Genomic DNA, 27,732 nt, shown 5'->3' with positions numbered 1-27,732 from the left:
TGCTGGCACTGCCCCACTGTGCTGGATCCAATGTGTGAAGCCCATCTGGCGTGGCCACACATGGTGCAGGGATGCTCTGGGGATGAATGTGGTGCCTGTGTTGGACTGGCACTGCATGCTGGATCTGTAGTTGGTCTGGACTGGGGCCACAGATGAGCTGACCATGCCAGATACAGCATGCAAGGCTGGTCTGCATGGGTGCTGCATGTAGTGTATGCCCCAAATTGGCCCCATGTACTGCTTGCTATGCTGGGCTGCAGCCTGCACTTGCTGTAAATGGTTCACAGGGCTGGTCTTGGGTACGCACTGCATGTGGCATCTTTGTTGGACTGGCCCCTCACACTGGATGTGGAGATGGTCCGGACTGGGCTCATAAACTGGCCCTGTTTCCCAGATCTAGTGCACAGGGCCTGTTTTGGCATAGGTGCCACATGTAGTACACACCTCAGACTGGTCCTTTCCAGATCCAGACTAGAAATATTTATCAAATGCTTCTGCCTTTTGCTTCCCACATTTCCTTGCCAATATGCAGAGTGTGATTTTTGAAGACACTGGGAATTGCAACTTGTTGAAACGGGCAAAGTGGGGAAGGACCAAAGCAGTGAAGGGAAATCCGATATCTAGATGCAACACTTCAATTTTTGTGTTAGAAAACAAATGGCTCAGTATTGAGCTGTACTCAAGGAAAGGACACTTAGTTACAAAAGACATTTTTTGATAGGTAAAGCCAGGTTCCTGAAATGCATCTGCTGCATATGTTGAGTACCCTGGTATCAAGTTCAGCAACAACGGCGAAAGATGAGGATAAAGACAAAGCCTGGATTAGAGGAAAGACAATCAATGAAGACTTCAAATAGAGGCATTAATGGTCTTCTAAAATGAGTAGAGTCTAGAAGAGAAACTATTGAAGGGGCTCCTTTGAGAGATGTATAAGAAAAAAAAATCATCAATTTTCTGTGGACAGAGAACTGACTGAGATGGTACCTTTCAGCAGCAGCTGGTCCATAAAAGCCATATTTTGCCCTGGTGTAAGCAGTGGAAATCCTCAAGAGTCGGAATTCTGTTTCTAGCTAGAAAGGCTTAAAAAGGTGGCCATGGTCTAATGGCAGGGGAGATTATTGCTGTGATAGAACAAGCATGAGGTGAATAATGATGTGGGTAAAGCTTGCTATTTGTTATCTGGCATTTACAGATAGGACTGAAGTGGGCAGACAGCTGCTGTCCTGGTGCTTCAGAAAAGAACTTGACAGCTCCCCATGCGGTCCCGGTTGGATTCTGCAGATGGGTCACGCACTGTCGCCCTCGGGTCTTTCTCAGTTGTTTATACAAGCCTCTCATCTCATCAAGGCCCTGTGAGCTACAGGAAGAACCCTTGGATATTGAGCAGCTAAAGACAACACATTTTCTTCTTTTCTCTGCTTTTAATCCCCATGCTGTGGCTTAAATCTTCAGGGCTGGCAGCACTGCCATCCTGCTCCCCAAGGGCACAGTGGTAGGCAGAAAAGTCTGAAGCTATTGCACTTACCATTTGTGTGTGCAATTATTCACCACTACATCTCTTTCACTTGTTATGCAACTGCATTTGCAATTTGCTTTGCTACTGAGCTGTGGCACATATGGCCTGAGGGGGGAGCAGAGATGAGAAGCCGAAACATTTCATAAGCTGTGTTTCTACCTGAGGATGGAGGGAAGCAGTCATGGTGTTTAGTTTATAACACAGACAGACTGCAGAGAAAAAATGAGTCTAGCCCAGGAAGTAAACTCTGAGGTGAACTGAGAGCCTGGAGGAGTTTGGTTATTCATGAGGACCTGCAGAAGATGAATTTGAAATGAAAAAAGACTCTGAAGGGGGGGATTTGTTTTCATTACTTGGAAAGTGCAGCAACAAAGATGAGAACTCAAGCTGTCACAGCATATCGAGCAAACAGAATTGGCCCCAAGGCCAGGAAAACGCAGTGCCTGAATGAGGAAGAAGGTGATCTGAGCACAGGACCAAATGTCAACATTTATGGGTTTAGTCCTAGTTCTGATGCAAACCTCACTCTGTAACTGTGGGCAAGTCACTGTCCCAACTCTCTGCTTGTTTCTCTGTCATGCAAGTAGAGGCAATCTATGGGGCTGTTGACATGCAAAGTATTTCTATCGTTTTGAAGGGGTTTGGCTACTTTGTCTAAAAATTAGATGGTTTTGCTGTCCATCATACTGCTCTATGCAGACCACAGGGATTCACTGGAAAATCCCTTTCCTACCTCTGTTCACTGCTGAAATGTGGTAGGAGCTAGTCTCAGCTGGACATCTCTTTGCCCCTAAACAAGCCCATCTGATGTACTGCAGCACCCAAGCAGATAATACAGCCAGGCTGAGCTCTGAGAAAATGGAGCTATGGGGGCTGGGGGAGATGAGATCACAGGGGCAGGACAGCTGTACCTACATAGTGTTGTTGGCCAGCATGATGGCTCCTTTCGTGTTTTCATAGAAAATGAGGGTTGGAAGGGACCTCAGGAGGTCGTCTAGTCCAAGCAGAAGCATTCTCAACTATATCATCCCAGTCAAAGCCCTGTCCAGCCAGGTCTTAAAAACCTCCAAGGATGGAGATTTCTCAACCTCTCCAGATAACCTGTTCTAGTGCTTTACTACCCTCCTAGGGAGAGAGTTTTTCCGAATATCTACCTAGGTTCATGGTTCTCTGTGCTGGAAGGCTCACTGAGCATCTGAATGAAAAGTACAATGTAGTTTTTTATTAAAACCTTCCTCAGCCCCTCAGCATGCTGTCAGCACCTCAGCACTGTGGCAGCAGAAGGAGCTCCTCTGACAATGGAATAGCTGTGCAGGAGAGGCTGCTTTATCTGCAGGTGAGAGCCATGCCATTTCAAACTCCTCTTGAGCCCTCACTCCCGGCAATTGGAGGAATATGCATTATTTCCTGGTTTCAAATGTTTCTCCTTGAGCTCCCTCCAACTTCAACCTTTTTGCAGGTTCATTTTTTAACCTGGGGTTTGGTTTCTCTTGTGGAGAGAGAATTTGCTTTTTAATTAAAACAGGAAGTAAATGTACTGCTGGAAGATGCCAGTGTGGCAGTGCTAAAGTCTGGCATTCTTTGTTACTCCTATAGCACAGATATAACTTGGGTAGTGGCAGGGACACAACCTTGGAGGGGCCATCACTAAGGGGAAGGTTAAATTATGCTGAGCCTTGGCCTCTCTCCTGAGCCTGCCACCAAGTAAGTAGGGGGCAGCTAGTCCCAGCTGGTCTGGTGGATCTCCCACTAGAATATGTCCTGAGCACTGCCCTTCATCTCAGATGAGTGGTCCAATGTAGGCATGTGAGAGAAGAGGCTGAATATGCTCAGTGGTTTATATGTAGCCATTAGTTGTTGTTTATTTTGGCTTTTGTCTGCATAGAGAAAATGCTGTAAGTGCTCTGTGTGATTCCAGGCACTCTCCTTTTATGCTGCATTGGGCAGTTGCACGGGGAGTCTATGGCAAGTTGCTTTGCTTCTCATTCCATGACCTTTGCATCATTGCTTAGTTTGCAACTGATGAATCTGCATATGATCATCTGTCTGGGAAGAAATTGGCCAGATTGTTAGTAAGGAGCCTCCCTGACATGGTGCTTGCTCATGTGCCAATGGTGACATCCCTGATACTAACAGACTCCAGCAAAACCTATCAAATCTCCCCACATTTTACCTATCTTTCCCTATCTTTCCCTTGCAGCATTCCAGCTTCCTTCTTCCCTGTCTATTCAAAAAGGTACTCACCTTGTCTATTATAAAATCCTTTTTTCTGCTTCCTCTTAACACCCAGTTTTCAGTCCACCTGAAATGTGGCTAGGAAAATATCTAGTCTGGTATGTATCTGCCTCCTGTTAAAATCCTATAAATTTCCTTCTTCCCTCTCTACCACTAAGTGCCTTACTCTCCTCTGGTAGGTGCTGCCAAAGTGCCTCTAGTTTACAACCAGGTTCTCCTTTTTCATTAGAGCAGAGGCAAATTAGGGTAGAAGAAAATTGGCAATGTTTCCCCAAGTTCTGCTAACAATACAGTCTCCACACGCTTATAGCATCAAAGTAAATGCTATGCAGAATACTTCATGCAGATTCTCATACAATACTCCAGCTGCTTTCTAGTGTATTTTGGTGAGACTCAGAAGAGTTAAATGTTAACCTTTATGTTGCCAACATGAGGCAGCATCCTGTGTTTCTTGTCTTGGTGATTCCAGAAAGAATATGACCCTTAACTGCTAAAAAGAGATTAATAGGGACTGAAGGAGCCTGGAGCGTAGCTGATTTTTGGAATATCCTGTTCTTTCAACCTGAGCTGCTTCACTTCCCTTTATAATTCCCAGTGGTCAGGAAGACCAGAGTTCATGAATACTGAGCTGAGCTAGTGTGTGAGCTCCGTCTCTCCTATTGGACAGTCCTGAAACCGCTCAACTGAGTGACCCAGATCCTTCCTGGCTAACACCAGAGAGGCATTCTCTTTAGGCTGAGATTGCAGGGGCCTGTGCATCTGGAGCAGCAGTTGCTGAGCTCTGTCCCTGATAGTGCTGTGGGGTTTAATGCAGTGATGGTGTACAGCAAACCATAAAGGTAATGCTGGCTCCAAGAGCCTTTAAAGGCCAAGTTCCAACTCCACTGAAGCCAATGTTAGGCTAGGAGAGGACAAAGAACAGACTTTCCTCTTAAAATGATGCACCAACATTGACTATGACCACATATAGCCTATGATAAATGTATTGTACAGGCATTGTAGCCTCAGAATACCTTCTTATCTAACAGGAACAGCTGAACCTCATATAGCTGATATTATAGGCTTAAACAGACCATATGCCTATTATCTTAAAGAAGATTGCAATGATGTCAATAGGACTTGTTCTCAGAAGTCACTTAGGTTGCTTTTGAAAATCCTTCCTTAAATGATTATTCTGTTACCTGTCCATATTTTTCCAATCTTCTTCCTTCTGAGCTCTTAACCCAAAACACACTCTGTTTCTCTCTGTCCTCCCTTCCCCCAGCTTGCCTTGATGTTGTCTGAATCATTGGGCCATTTGAAAAGGAGAGTTTTCACTTCATCTGAGTAGTAGAAAGAACCTGAGCACTTTGAATTTGTTTGACGTAGTCCAAAAGCCTTGTGATCCATTATTAAATGCTTTGCCTTGTACAATTGGCTTGGCTTCTATTAAATTAAACATGTGATGATGTTCCCTTTGTACAGTCTAAATCCTAGATTGCACCTGTACCCAGAGATGTAAAAGGTTGGGAGTGTCAGTGAGGGTGACTGGGACCAAGAGGACACTGTTGAAAATATCATATACCTGCACTCAAACAGGTAGAAATCAGGGGTGAGAGAGTGAGGTTTCTAGCTTGGTCCTGCCACTAATTTACTGCCTGATCTTAGGTAAGTTGTTTTTCTTCTGTGTCTGTTCCTTCATTTGTAAAATTGAACTGACTGGAAAATTTCAGCCAAAATTGGGTTAAGCCATTTGACACTGAAGGTGTGTGGTGGCTCCTTACTTATGGGAGAATGTAGCAAAGTGCAAAAGTATTGTTTGTTACCCAGCTTTAAAAAGCTCACTGGAAGAAATGGGGAAAAAGGGGGGACACTGTCGCTTTAAGAGCATCCGTGAAAGTGTTGCTACTGGAAGCTGCTCTGTGAGACAGCCAGCTGGGAAAGTGCTGCTAATAAAGGGAAAGGAGCTTCAGCTCCAGATCTTTGAGCCTGTGTGTGACAGGGAGTGAGACAGGGAACAAATCAGGAGCACAGTTAGTGCCCAGTGGGAAGAGAGCACAGAGACCCTGATAAACTTGCTGTAGCCAAACAGCAGAGGGGATTAGAAAGCAACTGTGACCAGCCCATCATTCTTATAGACACCAAGAAGCAACATGGATCTCCCCCAAGGCGCTGGGGTTTCATCTGATTGCTCAGACAGGGGCTCTTTCTAAGCCCACCTGCACTGCTCCCAGGGAGGAGTGGGAGGATCAAGGGGGGAAAAAAGGGTTCTTGCTCTGTCTGGGAATCCCAGAGATGTGATCACAAAGTCTTGAGTACTGTGCAAGGAAGAGCATCCTTGGCACTCAGAGGAGCAAGTGGGGTGTGTGTGTGGATCCCAGGTCCAGAGGCACTGGTGGCCCTAGATGCTTGGACTAATTCAGGACCTGACACCTGTAAGTCAGTGAGCAAGTGCAATTACTTTCAGAGGAAGCAGAAGCTTTCCCTGTATGCTTTTTTTCCCTCCTTTTCTTCAAGTAAGATGGAGAGTGAAAGATTATCCAGCACTGAACGGGCACTGATACGAGAAAGCTGGCAGAAAGTGAGTGGCAACCCCCTGCAGCATGGCATCATCTTGTTTACCAGGTGAGTGATGGGCTATTATAGCAACAGGCAGTTTCTGTAGCAGGGCAACTTGGACAGAAGGAGGAAAAACCTGGTGCCAATGCTTGCTGTGGTATTTATCAGCTCTTCTTCTACCCCCTCCCCCCCACTCCGATCATCCCTGGGTAAGGCAAAGGAAGGTTTGCGTTCTCTGAAAAGAAACACTTCCGCTCTCTTCTGAAATGATTTCTTTTTCATGGCTCCATCACTTATCATCTCCGGCTGCCTGCTCCTTCTGTCCATTTGCTGTGATTTGCAGAGCAGAGAGAACAGATCTCCAAAAAAGCTCCGTAGCATTTAAATCTAGAACTTTGTTAAAAGGCAGGGGAGGGGAAGGTATGTGGAGTGTGTACTTTTGTGCATTTCTTTGCAGTGATTTCCCTTGTTCTTGGCAGAGAGGAAATTCTGTTGTTTAAAACCCACTTTGATCCTTGTGCATCCACTCAGCTCTGTGGAGTATATCCAAGTAGCTTCCTATTTGTCACAGGATCAGTCTCAAAGAGGGGGAAATAGTGCATGGGGGAGTGCAACTGAAAATGTACTGCCTCTTCCACTGAATTAACCCTTCAATTAAGTGGCAGAAAAATGGAGGGATGAAGGGAAATTCTTGAAAAGTCCTTGAAAAGCTATGGCTCTAAAAGTTTGTGAGAAGCTCTTGGCTTTTCCACAGCAGAAGCCAAAAGGCAGCTTGCAAATACAGATATCTGGAAAACAAGCTGTGCTCAATAGAGCTGAAGGGAAGGAACTATTTAAGGAGACATTTAAAAGTTTGGGTGAAGGGATGAGGGATGTTGCAATCTCATGTTAAGTCTCTCTGATGTTGATGCCTAGGAGACTAGAACCATTGCAAACTGATCACTCTAGGTGCATCTACAAGTGCAATTAATGCAACTAAAAATACTTCAGCTCGATTTGAGCCAGAGTAAACTAATCCTGATGCCAGCATCTACACATACATTTAAATGCAGTAATTTATTGCATTGCCAGATACCACTTGTATCTGATGGAACTATCCAGCAGCACAGTAAATTAGTCTATTGCGCCCTAATTGCTGTGCAAATGTAGATGGTGATGCTTTACTGCACAGCAAATTAGCCTGCTGTGCTGTAAAGCATTTTGTGTAGATGCGTCCTCTGTGTGGTTTTATGAATTGCCATAGACTACCATGGATGGCATCAGTCTATCAGATCCTCCTGATTTCTTGCTTGCTGGACCAGTGTGCAAATTAAATGGGTGAGATGCCATGTTCCAAAGGACCCCAAACTGATCCATAGATCACTGGTTGTTCAGGAGGCACAGACAGTTATCTATGGATCACCCCCTTCCCATTATAATCAAAAGTTTGGTAAGGGCACATGATGGTCTACAAAAACCATTGGGGATCAGTGGTTCATTGGCCCCAAACTTTGGGAAGCAATGTCCTATGGTGAAAAAGTTGGCAGAAGGGGTTTGGATTGGGAGCCAACAAAAATGTGAGGGATTCCAGTTTTATGACCCTGCTTGCGAAAGTAGGAATCTCATTTGGCTGTACTATTTTGGCCTCTGAATTAGAGAAAATTGAGATTAGGAAGTACCATAAAAAACAGGGAACAGCAAGAGTTGAGATGGAAGTGTTAGGACAGGAACTAGGATTTCAGGGAAGATGGAGTCAAGCAAAGGATTCCAGCAGTGCCCTGGAGTTGATACTGGACGGACCTCTCTCCTGGAATAGTGTTGTAGCGGTGAGGACTGGCAACTTGGGCTAAAGTAGCAGAAACAGTTTTAAACAGATGACCCCCAGACCATGGCAAATCTCCCTTTCAGAACTCTGTGTTTGTAACGTCACTGCTGGATGGAATGAAGGGTGGGGAATGACAGATGGGGGCAATGTTAAGGAATGGTTGTCATTTGAGAAGTGTGAAATATTTGAAGTTTCCTTCTTTCTCTTGAAGGTTGTTTGATCTGGATCCTGACCTCCTGCCCCTCTTCCAGTACAACTGTAGACAGTTTTCCAGCCCGCAAGAATGCCTCTCTTCCCCTGAGTTCCTGGATCATATAAGGAAGGTAAGGGATGAAAAATCCTGGGGATGCAGCATAGAGGAAGTTCCATGAAAGGAAGAGACAGACATTGTAAATGCTGCCAAAGGGAGCTTGTCCCTCTAATGTCCAATGTTTCATAATATAGAGACAATTCTTCCTCTGAAATACCAATCCAGAGTGTTAGTGAAGCTACATCAGGGTCAAACTGCTTTGCATACACAAATGAGGAGTGATCGTGCTGTGCAAATGTACAATAACTGATATGCTCTAACAGAGGTAGATCGGCCTTTGGGAAAATCAGGACTGTTTTCTTATTCGATTTCAGTGCTACTTGGGTATTGCAGACATGGCTACACTGGACACTGAAACCCTCTGCTTGCTACACACAGAATCAGGATAGCTCAAGCACCTGGATGTCAGTGATAGCTTGCTATAAAACTCGGATAGAGAGGTAGGCAGTAAGCAACAATCCTGCTATTCCCCATGTTCTTCTACTGGAGCAGGGGAGAACACACAGCTGTTCATGTGTAGAGTAGCTATCGTGACCTATAGTGAGGGACAGCACATTCCTCCTGCTCAACTTTGGAGGGTAGCAAAGGAAAACAGTATCATCCTGAAGAATCCTGATGCCCTGGATAAATTTTGTGCAGTGCAGCAAAATCCCTTTGTTTAGTACTAAAACAGCCATCTAAGCAGGGGAGCAGAGAAGTGACATTATAAACCTGCACAATGGCTTAGGACAGGAAGTAAAAATCTACATCCTATAAAAACTGCATGGGAGTACCAAGAACAGACATATCATGGAACCCTTCCATAAACTGACCAAACTCCCCCCCAAATCCAGTTAGACTTCTTGACCCGGCTATTCTAATTGGAAAGCTGTTCTAGCCCCTTATTTCCCTGATGTCTAGAAACCTTCTTCTAGTCTCCAGTCTAAATTAGAAGCCATGAAAAGTATATACAATGTGTTCTTGTGCCAACATTATCCATGTGCTCCTAGGTGTTAACCTGCTTGAGGTATCAATAGAGAGTAATCATCCCCTCTCTGCTTTCATTTTTTTACATTAAACAAGCTGAGCTTTTTCTAGTCTTCTCTAGTGAATTAGGCTCTCCTATCCTCTGATCAGCCCAGCAGCCTTTCTTTGAACCTGTTTCCATTTGAATTCATCTTTCTTGAGCATGGATAACCAGAACTCTGCACAGCTTTCCAAATGCAGCCTTGTCAGGGCCTTACACAATTGCTTTAATGTTTTGTTGTCTCCACTGGAAATATCTCACTTGGTCCATCCTATAATTACGTCTTCCTTTCTCAAGGCTGCATCACATTGATGGCTCAGAGTCATCCTGCCACCAACCAGTACACCAAGATTATTTTCCTCTTCAGTTATTTCCAACTGATGGCCTACCAGGTTATAGCAAGATTTTGTTATTAATTTCCAAATGCATGATCTTGCATTTTGTATTATAGAATGTCATACTGGATTTTTTAATCCTGTCCTCATGGTCATCCAGTTCTTCCTGCAGGCTACCCTAATCTTCTCTGTATTGACAATGCTTCCTTACTTTGTATCTTGGTAGATGATTGGCCAAAAAAGTAGGACATGATGACATTAGAAATATTAAGCAAAATTGGTTTCAAGGCAGATCCCTGAGGAACTCCATTAGCAACTTCATAGATTTATAGATTGTAAGGCTGGAAGGGACCTCAGAAGATTATTGGGTCAAGCCCCCTGCACCAAGCAGAAAGATAACTAGGAGTCTTCCTTGTCCAATAATCTCCCTTTCAACATGGCCTGTTGCTGGCTTTCTTAAGCCAGCTCCTTACCGACTTTACAATTCCTCTACTAAATCCCATCTTCTCTAGCTTGACTGATATAGTGCCACATGGTAAAGTATCAGGTGCTTTCCTGAAATCCACACATGAGATCTACCATAGGTTTTTCTTCCTATGTAAAAGGAGTTAGAATGAAATGAGCCAAGTGGCAATTTGATGATACTGAGCCAAGTGGCAATTTGATGATACTGAGTTGCCAAGAGAGCTGTAATGGTCCCAGATGGTCATGATCTCAATTTTCAGGTCGCATTTAATAAGCCATATTACAAGCATTAGAATGTTATTTAACATTCTTTTAGAGAGAAAAGTTTCCCCCTATTGGTCACCATTGCCACTTGCCATAGCACCTATAGAGAAAGGTCTTTGGAAATGGGGCTGGGTGGTGAGCGTCTCAGCTGGCCACTAATGAAGTCAGTTCTATGTCACTTGAGATGTGGTAGGATCACAGCATCATAAGATGCAAAGGTACCTGCCCTGATTCACCTTTGCAGGAAGGAGGAGGAAGTAGTGATATAGCTATGGAAAACATTGGGGTTTTTTTTGGCAGAATACCAATTTCCAGTGATGTTCTGCCAGTGTAGCATAATAGTGGCACAAGGCAGATGTGAAATGGTCTTCACTGTATAGTGAGCTGAGGGAAGACCTGTGGGCAAACTAGTAAGGGGAACAGAATTTGGATAAGTATTCCTCCTCCTTGTGGTATAGCAAAAGGAGTGTTCTCTCCTAACCTCACTCGGTCTGACTTTGTCTCTTCAGGTCATGCTGGTGATAGATGCAGCTGTAACTCAGTTGGAGAACTTACCGTGTCTGGAAGACTATCTCTGCAACCTGGGTAAGAAGCACCGGGCAGTTGGCGTGAAGATGGATTCTTTCTCGGTGAGGCATATTCTCTCTTCATGCTACTCCTGCCACAGCATTCTTCCCCATTCACTCATGGTGCTACCCTGATCTACCAGGAGTGGAGGTATATGGGCCTTCATAGCACCCACATGCCTGCATTCTAGGACCTTGGTACTTTAATGTTGCTGGGCTCACTCAGTGGCTAGGCAAGAAAACTAGCTACCAAAGCTAATTCTGGAATCTAAAGTAACCTACCAGGTGAACCGCTGGCAGTCTCTGGGGGAATGTGTCACAATCCTCTAATTGGGCTGCTGTTTGGATGGACTTGGACTAACCTGAGTTATATTCCTTGCTTCCCTCAACACCCTGAAGTCCATGGGCAGAGTCTCCAGGTGGTATTTGAAAAGAGAGCCTAGTAAGGTCTCAGCCTGGGATAGGGGTACTGTCCCTTAACACCAAAGTATTCCCAGACAAAACATCCCTGTTCTAGCCTCACTGCTGTATCCAAGGTGCATTCCTCATCTTAGACTGAAATATAGCCCCATCCTAACAATGAATAGGATCAGAAACACTGCACCATGAAATGAGATTATGGGAAACATCCAGAAGGTTAAAGGAACACAGCCCACAGCTTTAGTTATCTGGCTGAGTGTGGTCTCCCTCCGCTTCTAGCTTTCCAAGCTGAGCTAGTATCATTCCTTAGGTAGACTGCTTTACTCTCTGGGGCTTCTTCCTAGCAGCCCAAATGAGGAAAGTTCTGTGGGAACCAGCATGAGTTGGTGCCATATTAGATCAGCTATTTGCCAGGATTCAGCTGGGCTGCTGTGCCAGAAGTGGGGGGGTTTGGATGGGGGATGGAGTGCCATGTGATGGAGATTTCTCAGGGTTGGTGGGGTGGACTCTGATGCTTCTAAACCGAATAGTACATAACATCAGAATATGTCTCAGTTTGGCCTGTCTGTGTTATGACAACAGTGAGGACATGTGCATGGCAGTTGAGGGCTAAGGACTCTGTGTATTTCCTAGTCACCTCCTCTCCCTAATACGTTCCTGTCCACATTCATAGCTAGGCTGTGCTCCCTCCATCATCCTTCAGAGGCTTGAAGGCAAGGCCTCTAAGATAGACCAACCAAGAGCAGACAGGACCTGGGCAAGACCTACACACAGCCAGGACAGCTTATTGGGACTATCAGCTCACAAAGATGGAGGTGGGGCAGCCTAGGGATAGCTTGAGCAGTTGTACAAGGACAAGAGAATTGGACAGGGCTTTGCTTTTTAAGGGCAGGGAGCAGCAGTGAGGCAGGGTACCTGTTAAGGTAGGGGGCTTGAAGAATCTGTGTGGTCTTCTTGGGGAGTACATCCCAAAAAACAAAGTTGTGAGCCCAGGCTCACAGTGAATCCTGGGGCAGGTCCCAGATCAGGAAGGGATCTGAGACAGCTATCCCTTGTGCAACTGGAGAGACCCCTAAGGGAGATGAAGAATGAAATTCCTCAGGAAAGAAGACTGAGTTTATTCTGAGACCCCTGCCCGGGAGCTCTGATGCTGGTGCCTTCCTGTTTGGTTTGCAGGCTGTGGGAGACTCCTTGCTGTACATGCTGGAGAAATGCCTTGGCACTGCCTTCAGTCCAGACATGCGAGAGGCTTGGACCAGGCTCTACGATGCTGTGGTGAAAGCCATGAGCCGTGGCTGGGAGGCACATGGGGAAGCGGAATAGATCCAGCAATCTGTTAGGATCTGCTCCCAGCCCATCAACAGTTCTGTGGACAGAGCACCTCTTCCAGCTGTGCACATTCTGGGGCCTTCTCAGTAGTTCTTTCCATCTTGCTTCACCATTACCCACATCTCTGCCTCTGATGGTGACCAGTGCAGTCCCTTAAAGGCATATCAACAGCAAAGTGAAGGTATAAGAGCAGCATGGGCAGGTGTATCAGGGTAGTATCTAGGTAGTTTGGGTAATGCAGCAGTGAAGACACAGTGGCATGGGCTTCATTGTGGACAAAGTATAAGCCCACTGGGGCCCTGGGAATGTACTGTCATCACTAGCCCATATGACCATGTTTTCACTGCTGTTGCTACCTGGGTCAGCTACAGTAAAGCTGATCTGAGCGTGCCTGCATGAATTGCAAGGTCCTTTCAACCCGTGTGTAATAAGTGGGCATCCTGTGGCTGGTCTGAGCATAGGTCTGCCTACTTGCTTCAGGGCAAACCACCTGCCTACCTCATCTGCCATGCCTTTGATGTTACTAGTTAGAATATGATAACAAGGTGGGAGGCTGCACATTTACTTGCCCTGATGCCAAGGGTCTATGTATACAGCTCCGACCTCCGCTGTACCATGTCCCATGCCTCACATGGCATTCATGGCTTAGCACCTGGCCTATAGCTTGTCTGGCCTAACACCCGGCCACTCAATCAATCGGGTCTTGGCATACGTGGCCTAGCTCACAATCCTGTTTACTTGGGTCTCCCAGGCCCTCCCTTTTCCTTGGGCCCCTAGCCTGGCTTGGGACTCTCTTGGTCCCCTCACACCCCTACATTGGGGCCTCAATCCCCTGCCTGACACTGAGCTCACAATCCCTTATGCTTTTGCCCCAGGAACTTCACATCTGGTTCCCTGTAGGCTATGGGACCCAGCACCCTGGAGCCTCACACCTGGCTCCTTAATGCCACTCAGGTCTTGCAGTGAGCCTGGAAGTTTGCCTTTTCCCTTGACAGGGTCACCCACGAGGCAGCAGGGGCTGAGGCTTTTTCTTGGCACCCCATACTCACTGTTCACTAGGGAGGCAACTGGTGTGGTACTTCCTGGAGACTGTCCTGCCACTGGCAGTCCCATCACACCATCCTTCCCCAGCAGGGTGTAGTTTTAGGTCATGCCCCAGCACTAGGAACTTCCACCTTTCCCCATAGCTCCTTCCCTGTACCTCTAAGATGTCATGAGCAGTAGCTACAGCTGGGTGGTGTTTTCCCAGCTGCTAGCAGTAGGTGGCTGGCCACACTGCTCAGGGCCTGTTCTTATAGAGAACACCTGGGCCCTGTTCCCAATCAGGTAATTGCATCTGATTGGGAGTGCAGCCACCTGCAAGCTGCTTGGCTGTTTGCTCATGTCCCTTTGAGTAACAGAGCACACCCTGTGCTCAGTTACACTGTGGTATAGATATGCTATGAATTGCACAGCAATGAATCCTTCCATCTTTCTGGGAGGTGGAATAGAGGGACAAGCAAGGGAGAGCTGGGCTGAAGCCATTTCAGTCAGTAATAGTGGAATGAGCTTTTCCTGAACTGATTCTGTCTTTCCTTAAAGTTGCAAATAATTTTTTTTTCTCTGCCCAAATATTTTCCAAGAGTCATTGCAGAGTTCAAGTCAGGCTGCTCTTATCAGACCTGAGGTGTTGGCTGGGTTCATTTAGCCATTGGATTGAACCTGAATGGCAGGTGAAATGCAGCAGTTACTACTGCTTCTTAAAATTTCTTCTATTATTTATTTAAATTAAATAAATAAACAAATAAATAAATAAAATAAAGATGTACTGGGACATGCAGTGCATGCATCTGTCGCCTGGGAGATCTGTCTCCTGGGGGCAGCTTCCAAAATTCATCTTGGTTCTTGGCCAGAGAGAACATAGCTGGGATTTCTCTGCAGTGATATCAGGATCTGGCATTTTTCCTGCTACAGGAGAATTTACATTTTGGTAGTGGTGTTACCCCGTTGGTGAAATGCTGCCACCTCTGGGTGGGATGAGACTTGAGTTTAAGTCTTTCCTGCCCAAGAGCAGGAGGGATGGACCTGATGATCTCATGAGGTCCCTTCTAGCCCCTAACATCTATGAATCTATAAACAATGTTCAGGATAGGAAGTAAGAACACAATATCCAGCTGGAGACAGGGAGGGTATTGGAGAAGCAGAGTCTAGATGCTGCTCTTGGAATCTGATTCGAACACAACCAGTAAAAGTAGGGCACTGGGATTCTCCTGGGAAGGCCCTGTCTGAAGACTGCCAAGGTGTGACTGGGTAATGTTTGCTTCATCACTGCCGGGAGAATTTCATTACTCTGTATGAAGATACCACTTCCATGGTCTGGCAGCAGCTGTATAGCAGCAGGTGACTGGTTAGAGAGTCCTCAGTTGCATATTCAAGAGAGGCTAGTTTATGGGTACGATACCAAAGCCTGGTATTAAGCACTTGCTGCATGTTGTGTCACTGAGGACTGCAGCTTCCTTGTAGCTAGAGGGATCTCCTCCGGTTTGTTTCCCCATAGATTTGTGGGCACTTCTCTCCTTTCCCTCATCTGAAGCTGGCATCAGTTCTCCTCATTAGTGTCCTGTCCCTAAGCAGGGCTGAGTGGCCATGATAGCTCTTTTGCCTTGCAACTTCAAGCCAGGTAAGCATGTCGGAGCTGGGCCTGCATACAGGAGAATAGCACTGGCTGTTTCGTGGGAGTGGAGAGTTAAGGAAACCTCCCTTCTGGTGCCCCAGTGTGGAATTTTGGAAGAGGGCCAGCATGTATCCAGTGATTTCTCTGCTGCTATACATGTCTGGGGTCAAAGGCTTCTCTTCTGTGCATGGGAGGAGGGAGGCTGGGTGTGACGGATGGATCTGTGCGCACATACTACTACACCAAATAAGCAGCTCCTCCTATAGCTTTCTTAGCTCTATGATTTCCTCTATTCTGTGTCATGTTTTGTATAATTCCTAAGAGAAATAAATTAGCTGTGTTTGTGCATCCTGGACCTGCCTGGACTGTTTAATATTGAGTGGTGTAATGACAATGTTAGCATTTCAGTACCACCTTTCAGCTGATCTCAAAATGCTTTGTACAAGTGAATGGAATAAAGGTGTCTTGCAAGAAATTTGTTTTAAATGAGGCTCTGCCCTTTTTTTGGTTCTTTCTGATGTTTAACCTTTCAGGGCTTGGAAAAAATAAAAGGGACTAGGGGGAGGATTTTTTGGCTTTTTTGGGAGACTTGTTGGTAGGCTTTGATGCCTGTTGGGAATCTTCTCATACCTTAAATGAATGGGTGGGCTGTTGAATCTTTAACAAAGATGTCCTTTCTACTGGTGTCTCGTTAACCCTTGTAGTTAATAGACCGTAATGGAATTAGTTTTAAGCAGTCAGACTAAAAATGCCTTTGCCTCTCTCTCCATTGTTCAGTTTCTTTTGTTCCCTGCCATACCGTCATTGTGCTAATTTTCTGGTAACTGTAAACCAAGGGTTTTCAACCTTTTTAAACAAGTGTACTCCTTCTGCCTCAAAGCTTCAACTTATGTGCCCCTTTATATATTTTTTTGGCTTTAAGGTGGGGTGGGGGGCAAACTGAGGCCCCTGTGGTGGGGGGGGCAGTGGCAGGCGCTGCACAGCTGGGGCAGACTGTGGGATGGAGCCATGAGAGTGGTTCGTCTGGGAGGTGCGGGGGGGGGGCAGCTTGTACTGCTGTGCACACCCTGGTGGAGGTCCTGGGGGCACATGCCCCCCAGATCTGTGTGCGAGACGCAGGAAGCTGCTGCTGCATGCTGGACTTCGCACCTCACTGCCCCAGGAGCTGCACAACGCTACATGCCTGCTGTGGCTGGGTGGGTGGGACACGTACAGAACAGGAAAGTGTGTGTGTGTGGGGGTAGGGGGGAGTAGCAGGGGGGTGCAGATCGAGAATGGAGGGGAGAAGTGTCTCTCTGTGTCCACTCCCAGGAGCAGGGCCAGGTGGGCGAGGACAGTGGTGACCCTCTTGCAGGCTGCGTGCGCGCCATCTGGCCAGCCGGGGGGTGGGGGGGGCAGGGCTCGCATGCAGCAGCTGCCCATGCCACCGCTGCTGCGCTTTGCACTGGTTTCCCACAACTGGCCACACATGCAGCTCTGTGGGCTGCTGACGGGTGGCGTGTGAGGTGCACGTGTAACTGGCTGCAGGAAAGCGGTGCAGGGCATGGCAGTGGCTGCAGTGGGGTAGTGGTGGCCACTGCATGCGAGCGTGGCTCCCCCATCCAGCTGGCTGGGCAGCGTGTGTGCGGCCCACAGAGGCACCGCTGCCCTCGCCCCCCTGGCCCTGCTTCTGGAAGCAGGCACAGAGAGCGAGCTGAGGTGGGGGGCAGGGAGGTGCCATGGTGTGTCGCGTGGGGCCGGCAGTGCTTGGTGTACCCTTCCCTCTTTCCCTGGGTAAGAAGCACAGTATGGGAAGGCACCAAGGGAGATGCCATCACTGCACCCCAGGGCACGCTCTGTCTCTGCCTGCCTACCTGCTCACGCATACCCTCTACATCCTTTCTAAGTACCCCTGGGGGTATGCGTACCCTGGGTTGACAAACCCTGTTGTAAACTGTCTACACTACAGAACTGGATTGCTGCCAGCTGTTGCTGCTCTGAGCAGTGGTTGTGTTCAATGTCCAAGCTTGGGTTCCTTCTCTGGGTTAAGGAGCATTTGTGGTTCTATCCCATCACCCTGCTACACTCTACACCACTGCAGCCATTTTGCCTTGTATCCTACTGTTTCCAGCACAGCCCTCAGCACCAGTGGCTCTTAGGAGCTCCAGAAATGTCAGCGGGTTACCTGAGTGAACAAGAAGCACTGAGGGAGAGATCAGCTCCTTATGCTCCTTTGAAGAAGTCCCCCAAGTTCTGTGGAGTCAGCCAAGCTCTCTCATGGAGGCCATGGTGAGCTGCCCAAAGAGCTTGCAGAAGGGCTCGTGAGTTGGCTGAAAACAGTAGACCATATTCCAACACTGTCTGATGGAAGCCAGATACCCAAATGAGCAGCTCATCAGGTATGTCTCACACTTGCCTGAGTATATGGCTGTCTGTATTGTACCCACCATGGGGGTTAGTGGTTTTGACTATCTTGTGTGGGAGGATAGTTGTTCTCCATAGCTGTAGAAAAGAGAGCGATTACTCCATGGAGGCTGCCTGTGCTGTTTCTTTCTGGTCAGTTGGGAACCAACTTGGGGGACAGGGTGTTGGGTGCTGTTGTGCAGCTGGGGTGCAGGGAGTGAGTTCAGCCAATGACTTGAATCTGAGCAAAGACCAAGCAGATAATTTATTTCTAACGTAGCCTTTTGAAGCAGCCATTCACCATCATGTAGCAACTAAAAAGATGACCATTTCTTCTCCTGCTTCTCTTTTTGCACATCACCTGGGCTCGCATCATGCCTGAGATGAGTATTTTGTTCCCAGGTAACTCATGTGAAAAACTGAGGCACAGAGGTCTTGAAGAAAATGCGGATGCTACAAGCCCTCAACTGTAACCCATGCTCATCCACTTAGCAGAAGGGTTATAATTCAGCTCAGGGTGGGTTCTAGGCCACAGAAGTGTTGCATTTCTGACTCTCCTGGGCCACTTTGAAGATGCTTTATGGTTATGAAAGAACTAGCCCCATCTGGCCCACCTATGCCTCAGCCACAGAGGCTTTCTACCTGGTTCTGCTGCCCCTGGCAGGCAGGCTTTGCCCATTCCATTGTGTCAGGCTGCAGTTATGCAATTTTTTCAGCCCCAGCTGTGAGTTTTTTTTACATGCAAATTATAGTAATCAGCTGAGTGGTTTTTTGAGTGACTGAGTGCCCTAAAGCACAGAATAATGGCTCTCTAAACAATCTTGTTAGTGTGTGTGATGAACCTAGCTGTGCAGCCCATTTCCTTCCATGAGGGGAGTGAGAGCCATAAACCGTAGGGGATGCAATTACCAATACCGCACAGCTGCAGGAAAGGTTGCACAAGCAAGAGCTCTTTCAACAACCAGCTTGCAAATTCAGCCAGTCTTAATGCTAAATTTGTTTTTGGTGGGGGCTGGGGAGTGATCACTGGGGCCTGTGTCTACTGCCCCCCTTCAACGTTCTCCATTTTGTGACCAAATATTTAAATCAAACCACTGCTGTGAGGTAGATAGGAGCCTCCAGCTCCTCCTGGGTAGCTGTGCAAGCAGCAAAGGGAGCCTGTTAACCAACCTGTGATGCTAGCAATTCAACGATAATGATAAATGAGCCATGCTTATTTCCACTCTGTTGGAACGGAAGGGAGACAAACCCTGGTCTGCCAAATGTAAAGTGATGAAAGACTGGATGGATGTTGAATGTCAAACTCTCAAGGGGGTGAGAGAGAGAGACCTTGGAGACCGGCGTTTCTCTACCAATAAACCCTGGAGTGGGTTGGATCAGCCAGAGCCCATCATCAGCTTCCATGTCCCTTCCTTGGCTTTGCAGTTAGTGAAGCACAGTGACCTCTCATTCCCTGTCCTTCCCTGTTTTTCCCTTAAAAGACCAAACCGAGGTCATAATTCTTATGACCTCTTCTGCTGCCTCTGCCCAAAAGTTCCTGATGCCAGCCCTACCTCTTCTATGGCTGGGGTCACATTGATCATCTCCTCCTACTACCAGCTGACTTTCCTCCAGAGCTTCCCTGCACCTGCAGACACAGGGGGCAGCAAGGCACCAGCCAACTCAAGGGCTGGCTTCAGACCTACTGGACTTTCCCCCTCCCACCAATCCTGTTTATGACCTTGGCTTTCTAGGTGACACTGCTTCTGCCTCTGCCTTGCTGGAGGGTCAGGGTAATTTGGCTGATTTCTTACTAAAATAATGATCAGAGGAGATGCAGGCACTCTCATTTCCATGGTAACAGCAGCGAGTGTGCCAGGGCAGGTGGTTGGTGGCAGTAGCAGCACCATACAGCAGGTAGCCTCCTCCCACTGCTTGAGCAGTGAGTGATCCCAGGGAGAGCACAGTTGGTCAAGTATTGTTGTTAATAACCCTGCAATGGGGAGCCCCAGTCAGGCTTTCTGCCCCAGTCTTCTGGGCCCTGTATACAGCAAGCCCTTTGGGGCAGAGGAGGTTTCTCTGCAAGGAAGGCAAGTAGAGGGGAAAAGGAAGAACTGAGAACCCCCTGCCTGTACTTGCCAAGCTGTCCTTTGAAGAGTGTCTTCCCACATCAAAGGCCTGGCTGGCCAGGAGCATGCATGGGTATGGAGGCTTCTCAAGGTATTTTGACAGCTTCTGCCTCAGGGTGGTTCATTTGCAGGGAGCTCTTGTCTTTTTAGAAGCAGTGGGGGAAGTCTTGCAGCCCTGTTGTGGCCCTCATACATTTGGCAGCCCTGTCACCTGTTGCAGCCCTTAAGGAACCTTGCTCACCCACCAGGTGGGTAGTGCGGGATCACTGTAGTGAATCCTCCTGCAGCCAGTGAAGCTGTGGTGCCTGCTCCCTTGGCTGTCACCCCTTTTGCTTCCCTGCTGCCCCCTCAGACAGACAGCAGCTGGAGAGAGGAGGCAGCTGACAGCAGTAAAGCAGTAGGAGCTGAAGGCAGCCAGGGCCTGCTGGTATAAGAGCAGGCCTGAGTGCATCCAGCAAAGGGCAGGGGCCAGTGTACTCAGGCCAGCTCAGCCATTGCTCAGTACAGGTGTGGAACCAAGGGCTTGCAGCAGTGCCAGGGAATCAAATAGTTAACTGCAGCCACCTCAGCTTTATGTTCCTTGTGCTTGCTGGTCTCCTATACCCCGTCCTGGGTGAACCTTCAGGGTGGTGGCCTGGTCAGGTGCTGGGCGTAGGGACCCAGCACTGAGCATCTACTTGGCCCTGCAGTCCTAGGAGGTGTGATGGTGAGCACATTTCCCTGTGGCTGGAGCAGCCTAGATTGGCCCATAGCACAAGGTAGTTCAAGCCAGGCCTGGTACATATCCATATCGACACAGCTGGTACATCACACTGCGGTAGTGGCAGTGCTCTGATCCTGCTGTCTTGTCCTTGCAGCTGCCATTAAAAAATCCCTGGCAGGTCTTCAGCTGGGCTGGCTGGGAAGAAACACCATTTGTGTTTTGTGAGCTGAGTCTGCAGAGGACATCAGACACCAGCGCCAGGAGCTGCAAACTACTATGTTCAGGAAGGTGAGAGGGCTAAACCAGGAGACTATGGCTAGTAAGTTAAGTGCTACTGTATCACTTGTCAGTATTGCTCTGACAGGTGCAGGAGATTCAAAGACTGATGTGGAAAGAGTCAGGTCAGTGTTTTGGGTGGGGGGTGGTTCATAGCTAAACTCAGGTCCCCCAAACCTCAATCAGGACAGGAACAGAGACTGAGGGGGTCCAAGGAAGCCAAACAGCAGCACAGTCATGTTGTGAACAGCGGCACAGGCTGCTGCAAGAGGCAGCACATCTGGAGGTTTATGCAGGCAGAACTTGGCAGTGCCCCATTGCCTTGGTGTTGGCCCTGGTGCAGACTGAGAAACAGGTTTGTTCATTACAAGCAGGACTCACATGCTTTGACTGAGGCCCTGGTTCCAGAGCATGTTCCAGCCACCCAGGGCCAGGCTGCTTGGTATGGGGCTCAGAGGGGACCCAGGCAGCAGCAGTAGGAGTTTATTTGGAGCCCAAACTGTGTTGCTGTGGCTCCGGGACCAATGGTCCTGGGGCATATAGGGGGCATTTAAGGGAAATAAAATGAGACCCAGAGGGAGCCATGTCATAAGAGTAACTGAAGGAATTCAATGCTGTACAAGAACATGGATTTGGGAACAGATTAGTCCCACTTTTAGGACAAGTGATAAGAAATATGTGGGCTTTCCCCTCTCCCTAGAGCTGGTGCCCTCCATAGTGCACTCCTCCCCTCCCCCTGCTGCTCAGGCTGGTTCCATGCGTGGCAAATGCATGCGACTTACTTCAGGCCACAGTTGGGTGAAGTAATTTTATTCAAGGCACAGTCATAGCAATAAATAACAAGGTACAGAACTCTGGCACATTCCTGTAGCATGACAGCCAAGGGCAAGTCAGACATGGGACCAGAGTTCCCCAAGGACACCGGGCCATGTACAGGCACTTTGTCTCCATGCCAGGGAAACAGAGAGGCCTTGGGGCTGGTCAGTTGGGTGCTGACAGTATTGACCTGGCTCCAACACAGGGAACCAGCAGGAGGAATAGCCACCTTCTCACAGTGCTAGCTCTGCTTGGATGCAGAGAGCAGGTGGAGGGGGCACTGGGTGACCTACTGCAGGGGGACTTAGTGTTAGTCCACATGGCTTGGGGTAGGTGAAGGTGTGAATAGCTGACTGGGGCTGAGATGCATAGGCTCACTTGACTGAATGGGAAGTGGCTGAACGGGAAGGAGAGCTGGGGAGTTGCGATATGTATGTAGATGTCCAGATAAGGGTCTAGCTGAGTGCGGGATGATGAGTATGTGTGGGTGCAGGGCAAATGTTAAGCAAGGGATGGGGCCCACAATGGAGCTGGGGATGCATGTGCTACATATCTCAACAGGATCTTGGATCTTAGAGCTCTAAGGCCTATTCCTCTGAGCTGTTTCTCTTGGGCTTGGGGCCGCTGGAGCCCTTAATCTTCCATCTTCCCATACTATGCATCAGCACAGAACCAGGAACTGCTTTAAAGTGACAAAGTTGCAGCACCTGGGCACACTGAATAACTCTGGGGGCGGGGGGGGCTAGATCACAGCTTTGCAGACCTGAGTTCTTGCAGTGTAGCATGCAGACTCCAGGCCATGGAAGGCACCAGGTCTAAACCGGTGATCCACAAAACCCATGCCTGGCTGCCTGACCCTGCAGGCACTTACTCTTTTAAAGCTCTGCAGGTTCCTAACGTTTTGCTCCTGTGCAGGCCCACACGCACCTTAGCCTTGACAGCACTGAGCAGCCCTTTACCTGTCTTGCATCAAAACTGTGTTAGTGCTCCCATGCAAGGGGCCTGGCCCAGGCAATGGTACCAGAGCACAGGAAACAGGCAAGATCCTTCAGAGCTGCAGGAAACAGTGACAATACACCTACTTTATCACCACTCTCTCAGGAGCAGGGAGACTGAGGGTTATTTCTGCCTCTACCTGTGAAGGTTCAAATCTGACTGCACCAGTTCTCTCCCGAGAGGGCCCTAACTGGTGGGTGGCAAGGCATTATGGGATGCGGTAGGAGGAAGGCAGCATGGTCAGTAACAGCTTCTGAAGTTGTTCCACTCTACATAAATATTTGTGAGTAAGTATGAATCCAGCCAGATGAGCATATGTGTGTGCCTGTGGAGAGCTGGGGTTCCCGTTCTCACTCCACTGAATATACAACAGTGATAGCCAGCAGTGGCCAGACCCATTCTAGCCTGCTCAATGCAGCTCTTGCGCTGTCACAATGGATGGAAAAGGGAAGAGCTTCAGCAGGAGGGATTGAGTGCCCCCAGGACCTGGAGATGTGTCAAGTGAATCTGTTTGGACAGAGAAAGGATTTGAGTGCAGTTCTCCCAAACCCTGGGTCACAGCCAATGAGCTAGTGGACTGTGCGTGGCAGGGGAGGGTCTTTCTTCCAGCTGCATGTAGAGGGTGGGGTGTCAAGTCCTTGCTAAGTCTGAACAGCAGCCTCTACTATCAGCCATCTGAGGCTGCTCCTTGCTCAGTGTGCTGATTCCTATGGTCCCATTTGGAGGCACCAACCTCTCCCTATTCTTTGTACAGGGAGCAGTGGCTGCCTAGCACCTTTCTGTGGATTTAACTCCCAAATTGCAGCAGTCACCATCACTCTCACTCTAGACAAAGACGGACCAAAGCTCACCCCACTCGTGTTGCCAATGCTGTTCTCCAGTCTCTGCTTGCCCAATGAAATTGCAGTTGCTCTTGTATTTGCATGCCAATGTCTTCCAGACTGTCAGCCTTGCCTTGCTTTGGGAACAGGCACCACTATGGTAGGGGTTGTAGGCCCCATCCTGAAAAGCAGGGGTCAGACTGCTGCTGCTTTTAGGGCAACAGGACAGCTGATATGCTTTGGTGGTCCCCCTACCATTTGCTTTTAATTAGCTAGTTTATTTTCTGGTGCAGCAAAGGGCTGGACTCTGCAATGGTGGGTACCTCAGGTAGGCCTAGCACCCTGAGTTAATTCCAGGGCAGTTCTGAATTCAGCCTGAACACCTCCCTGTTCAGGTAGTTTCCACCTGTCGGCATATTACATATGAATGCAGCCATGAGAGGGTTCATAGTGTGAAGGCAGGAATGTTCAGGAACATGCATGCAGCATAACACCCCATCAGACATGTTGGGCCTTGTGCTGGGTATAACTGGAGAAGGAAACAGCCTTCCAAAGGTTCTTCTGACTGTAGTTCAGTGCCTGGTAAAAGCTAAGCGTATAGGAAACACTTACAAGGAAAAGCTCAGCTTCCAATTCACGGTGGACGTGAGCCAAAGCTGATCTGAGCGATTTGTGCCTTTGAGGCATGTTTGGGACAAAACACAACAGAGATTGTGCCATTCTACCGTGGTAAACCTATCTGGTAGCTGCCTTTGATTTGATTTTTCTAGAGAGCAGAAATGTAGTATAAAGCAGCTCAGCTAATATTTAATTTAAGAGGAGTTAGTGATAGGATAGTGGGAGATTGATAATGGAGCTCCTCAAGGAGCTTGAACCTTTGATTATTTCCCTTAGTGACCTTGGTATTAAAATAAAAAAAAAAAAAAGTGAACTGACGAGATTTGCTAGGAGGCATCATCACTACAGCCAGATCTTCTGCAGGCAGAACCAGATCACCAGAGGAGGACTGGAAGAATGGCACGGGATTCAATCATACACAATGCAAGGGCATATACTGGATAACTAAAAACAAATGCTTCTGCTATAAACTGGAACCCCATTGTTTGGGAATCACAAAAGGAGGAGAAGGCCCTGGGTGTAAGAGCTGATAGCAACTTGTAGTCTTGCTGTGACTGTGCAGCTCTGAAAAAGGTCAGTGGGCTCCTGGGATGGAGCAGGAAAGCTGGTTCCAGTGGATTTGGGGACGGTCTAATGCCAGTGTAGAAGACACTGGCAAGGCTGCCTCTATGTATACAAGACTGGTCACTCTGTTCAGGGAAGATGTAGTGAAATGAAAGAGCTGATTTATGAGAGGAGACAAAAATTTTGGTATGTCTAGCTTAGTAAAATGTAGGCGAGGGATGTCTTGTTACTGTCTATAACTACTTTAGAGTATAAATAACAGGGAGGAACAAGAACTATTTAAGCTGGAGGACAATGTTGGCACAAGACCAAATCGGCATGAACTGGCCAGGAATGAATTTTAGCTGGAAAGGAGTAGGTTTCTGGCCATCAGAGTAGTGACGGTTGGTGACAGCTGCCTAGTGGAAGTACTCGGGGCTAAAATCTAAGCTGCTTCTAAGTTGCAGAGATGCTATGGTTATGTAGTGGCTGGTGCCTATAAGAGCAGAGGACCAGACCCAGGAGGTCACTGTCAGTCCCCTGCTGGCAACAATTCCATGCTACACCTGCTTCATGCAGCAGTCAGGCTGTGCCAAGACAGTTGTGAGCAGAACCTCACCTGACCCTGGACTGTGAGCACAAGATGCAGTTGCAGCTGCAGATGGATGGCTTGGCATTTTTGGTCATGCTATGGGGCTGTTACACAGGTAGAGCAGTCTTCCCCTGAGATGCCTGTCTTCCAGCACTGGGTGATTCCTAAACAGAGACTGTAAAATTTCGTACCTCTGAAGTATCAATGTCAGCTGTTCACTAACTCACTTTCTCTTCCCATGCTTCTTGCCCCAAACAGGTTATTCAGAGGCTCCTGCTGGGGCTGACCAACCTCAATTTGCTATTGGAGGTCAGTTTTAACTCCTTTACTGCCAGCAGCTGTGTATGCTGTAGCTTCCACACTGGGGCTGCATTTCACTGTTGGAACACTGCCCTCTGCAGGGATCTGCTGCAGTTAGAGCAAGCATAGCAGTCCTCAAAAGCCTGGGATTAGATGGACAGTTACAGCTTTAAAGTGTCCCCTCATTAGGAAAGTCCCAAGAAACGGATACCTTCTGCTCCAGGTCCCCTCCTTACTTACACTATCACTTTTCAGACACATGAAAGCTCCCAAGTGCCAGCCAGAATAAGATTTCCTTTGCTACCCTGGGGATTTCCAGAGTGAGAGTAGAGGGGCAAGGCTGGTTATTACCTACAACCTCAAAGGCATTCCAGCATCTAACTCTCCCTGAAGCATGTACCCATCAGGAAAGCACTAGAGCATCAGAAACCCTCTTCTGGGTGGGGAGAGCACTACAGCATCAGAAACTTGAATAAATGCCTTATTGGCCGCAGCTGCACCAGGACATCGTGCACAATGGGCTGACACACTGAAACATGTTGCTTGATGTTCAACAGGTCAATACTTCAGATAGCCACAGCTCACCTCCACCTGCCTGTTGTCCCAGCCTTGCCTCAGGGCTCCCCTGCCCTGCATCTCATCCTCAGGCTGCCTTATATAGCAGCAGGTAGCACGCAAAACTGCTGACACCAAAGCATGACAAAAAGAACCAGACACAGACTGTGCTCAGCACTCACACACCCAGCTGGAAGCGGACATGAGGGGAACAGGTAGGAAGCCAGGGCTGGTGCTGGGGACTAGGATCAGGGCAGCTCCCCTACGCCAACTCTGAGGCAGCAGATATGGGCAGTGGCAGCAGCAGCAAGAGGGCACATCACAAAGCTAAAGGTTTGGCATCTGCACTTGAGTCTGTTTGGTTCCTGTAGTAGCCAAAATGCCTCAGGCCTTTTGCTTCTGCATTGGACACATTCATGTGAGCTGTCTGGGTATTTTTCCTTTGCAGCAGGAGAAGAATCCCAGCCCCTTCTCCCTTTAACTCTGCCCCTAAACTATGTAACATAGTTTGCAGCCTGGTGTCATGTGGAGTCTGAACACCCCCTGGCTCACTGTCAGGGGACGGCCAAACACACTGCCGCATCCTCACTTCCCAAAAGGACGCTGAACCAAAGGTTGGAAGTGGGAAAAGCAAAGAAGTGTCTGTGGAGGCTCAGCCCTTCTCCAGGAGAAGGAAGGGGGCTGCTGGGAGATGGCAGGCGAGCTAACGAGCATGAGATGTACAAGCAGTCGGCTCCAGCGGTCAGGAGTTGGGGTACAGGACAGAAGCGGCGTGGCCTCCTGGGGTGTCTCCTTCAGTCCAGTTCTGTCTCCATCACAAAGCCCTAGACCCCAGTACGATTTGTGTGAATGAGCTGGAGCCCACCACTCCCACACCACTGCTACCGCTCCTGCAGGCCAGGCCAGCCGCAGCTCTTCAGCTATGTTGGATTTGGTCCAGTTAGGGGTGCTGGACCCTCGCCAGGTGCTGGTGCCTTAGAGGTGGCAGCAGGATCAGTATGGCAGCTCAGGAAGCTGGGGGCCCACAGGAGTGGTGCCTTCCCCACATTCTCAATTCTTCGGGGTTGGTGGTCCTGTCCGGCTGGTGCTGTCCTTGAAGGGCAATCACTGGTAGCGGACCTGGTTCTCCAACACTGGCCCGGTCTTGTACTCACCCTCCACAGTTTCCAGCTCTGTCTCAAAGCTCTGCAGGCCACTCTCCTCATTGTTTTCTGTTGGCTCCAGGCGGTTGCCCATTGTACCATAGGACTGGTGGGCTGGGGAGGCAGCTGGTGTGAGGCTCAGCTCTGGCTCTTGCAGTACTGTGGCTACAAACATCTGGGACAGGAAGAAGAAGAGTGGGTATGACCTGAGGGACAAATCGCTGTGAGTCTGGGATCAGAAACAGGCCCCCCACTTTCCAGTCAGAACGCAAGCTGGACAACTGGAGGGATGGGACTGGGGCTCCATTGTTCTCATTTCACAAGAGCTAGTGGTACCAGGAGGTGAGCAACCACACTTGGAGATCATCACTTCTGCTCAGAAAACCCCACTAGTTTAGGGAACCAAGCACACTGCCTTGGCCCTAGGAATAAGTGGCTC

General features: G+C 48.4%; 2 protein-coding genes across 9 annotated transcripts in view; one reads left to right on the top strand and one right to left on the bottom strand.

Annotated features, from left to right (window-relative positions):
• The window catches only part of NGB (neuroglobin), a 35,683-nt gene extending 19,602 nt beyond the window's left edge, over nucleotides 1-16,081 (top strand). Inside the window, exons 2-6 of one of the 2 annotated variants that reach the window (XM_090033788.1) lie at nucleotides 2,757-5,398; nucleotides 6,248-6,355; nucleotides 8,305-8,416; nucleotides 10,983-11,102; nucleotides 12,636-16,081. In XM_090033788.1, the coding sequence (XP_089889914.1) occupies nucleotides 6,252-6,355; nucleotides 8,305-8,416; nucleotides 10,983-11,102; nucleotides 12,636-12,782 (483 nt within the window). In that variant the 5' untranslated portion in view covers nucleotides 2,757-5,398; nucleotides 6,248-6,251 and the 3' untranslated portion in view covers nucleotides 12,783-16,081. The remainder of the gene's footprint in view (nucleotides 1-2,756; nucleotides 5,399-6,247; nucleotides 6,356-8,304; nucleotides 8,417-10,982; nucleotides 11,103-12,635) is intronic. The other variant, XM_090033789.1, reaches the window with a different exon arrangement.
• A 6,087-nt stretch (nucleotides 16,082-22,168) lies between these two features.
• TMEM63C (transmembrane protein 63C) overlaps nucleotides 22,169-27,732 on the bottom strand; it is an 85,710-nt gene continuing 80,146 nt past the window's right edge. For all 7 annotated transcript variants that reach the window (XM_090033759.1, XM_090033756.1, XM_090033761.1 and 4 more), the window contains one exon: nucleotides 22,169-27,468. In XM_090033759.1, the coding sequence (XP_089889885.1) occupies nucleotides 27,256-27,468 (213 nt within the window). In that variant the 3' untranslated portion in view covers nucleotides 22,169-27,255. The remainder of the gene's footprint in view (nucleotides 27,469-27,732) is intronic.

The sequence above is a fragment of the Crocodylus siamensis genome, chromosome 2 (assembly GCF_052110815.1).
Source record: "Crocodylus siamensis isolate JL-2025a chromosome 2, ASM5211081v1, whole genome shotgun sequence".
NCBI classification, from domain to species: domain Eukaryota; kingdom Metazoa; phylum Chordata; order Crocodylia; family Crocodylidae; genus Crocodylus; species Crocodylus siamensis.
This window is presented reverse-complemented; position numbering and strand designations above follow the sequence as displayed.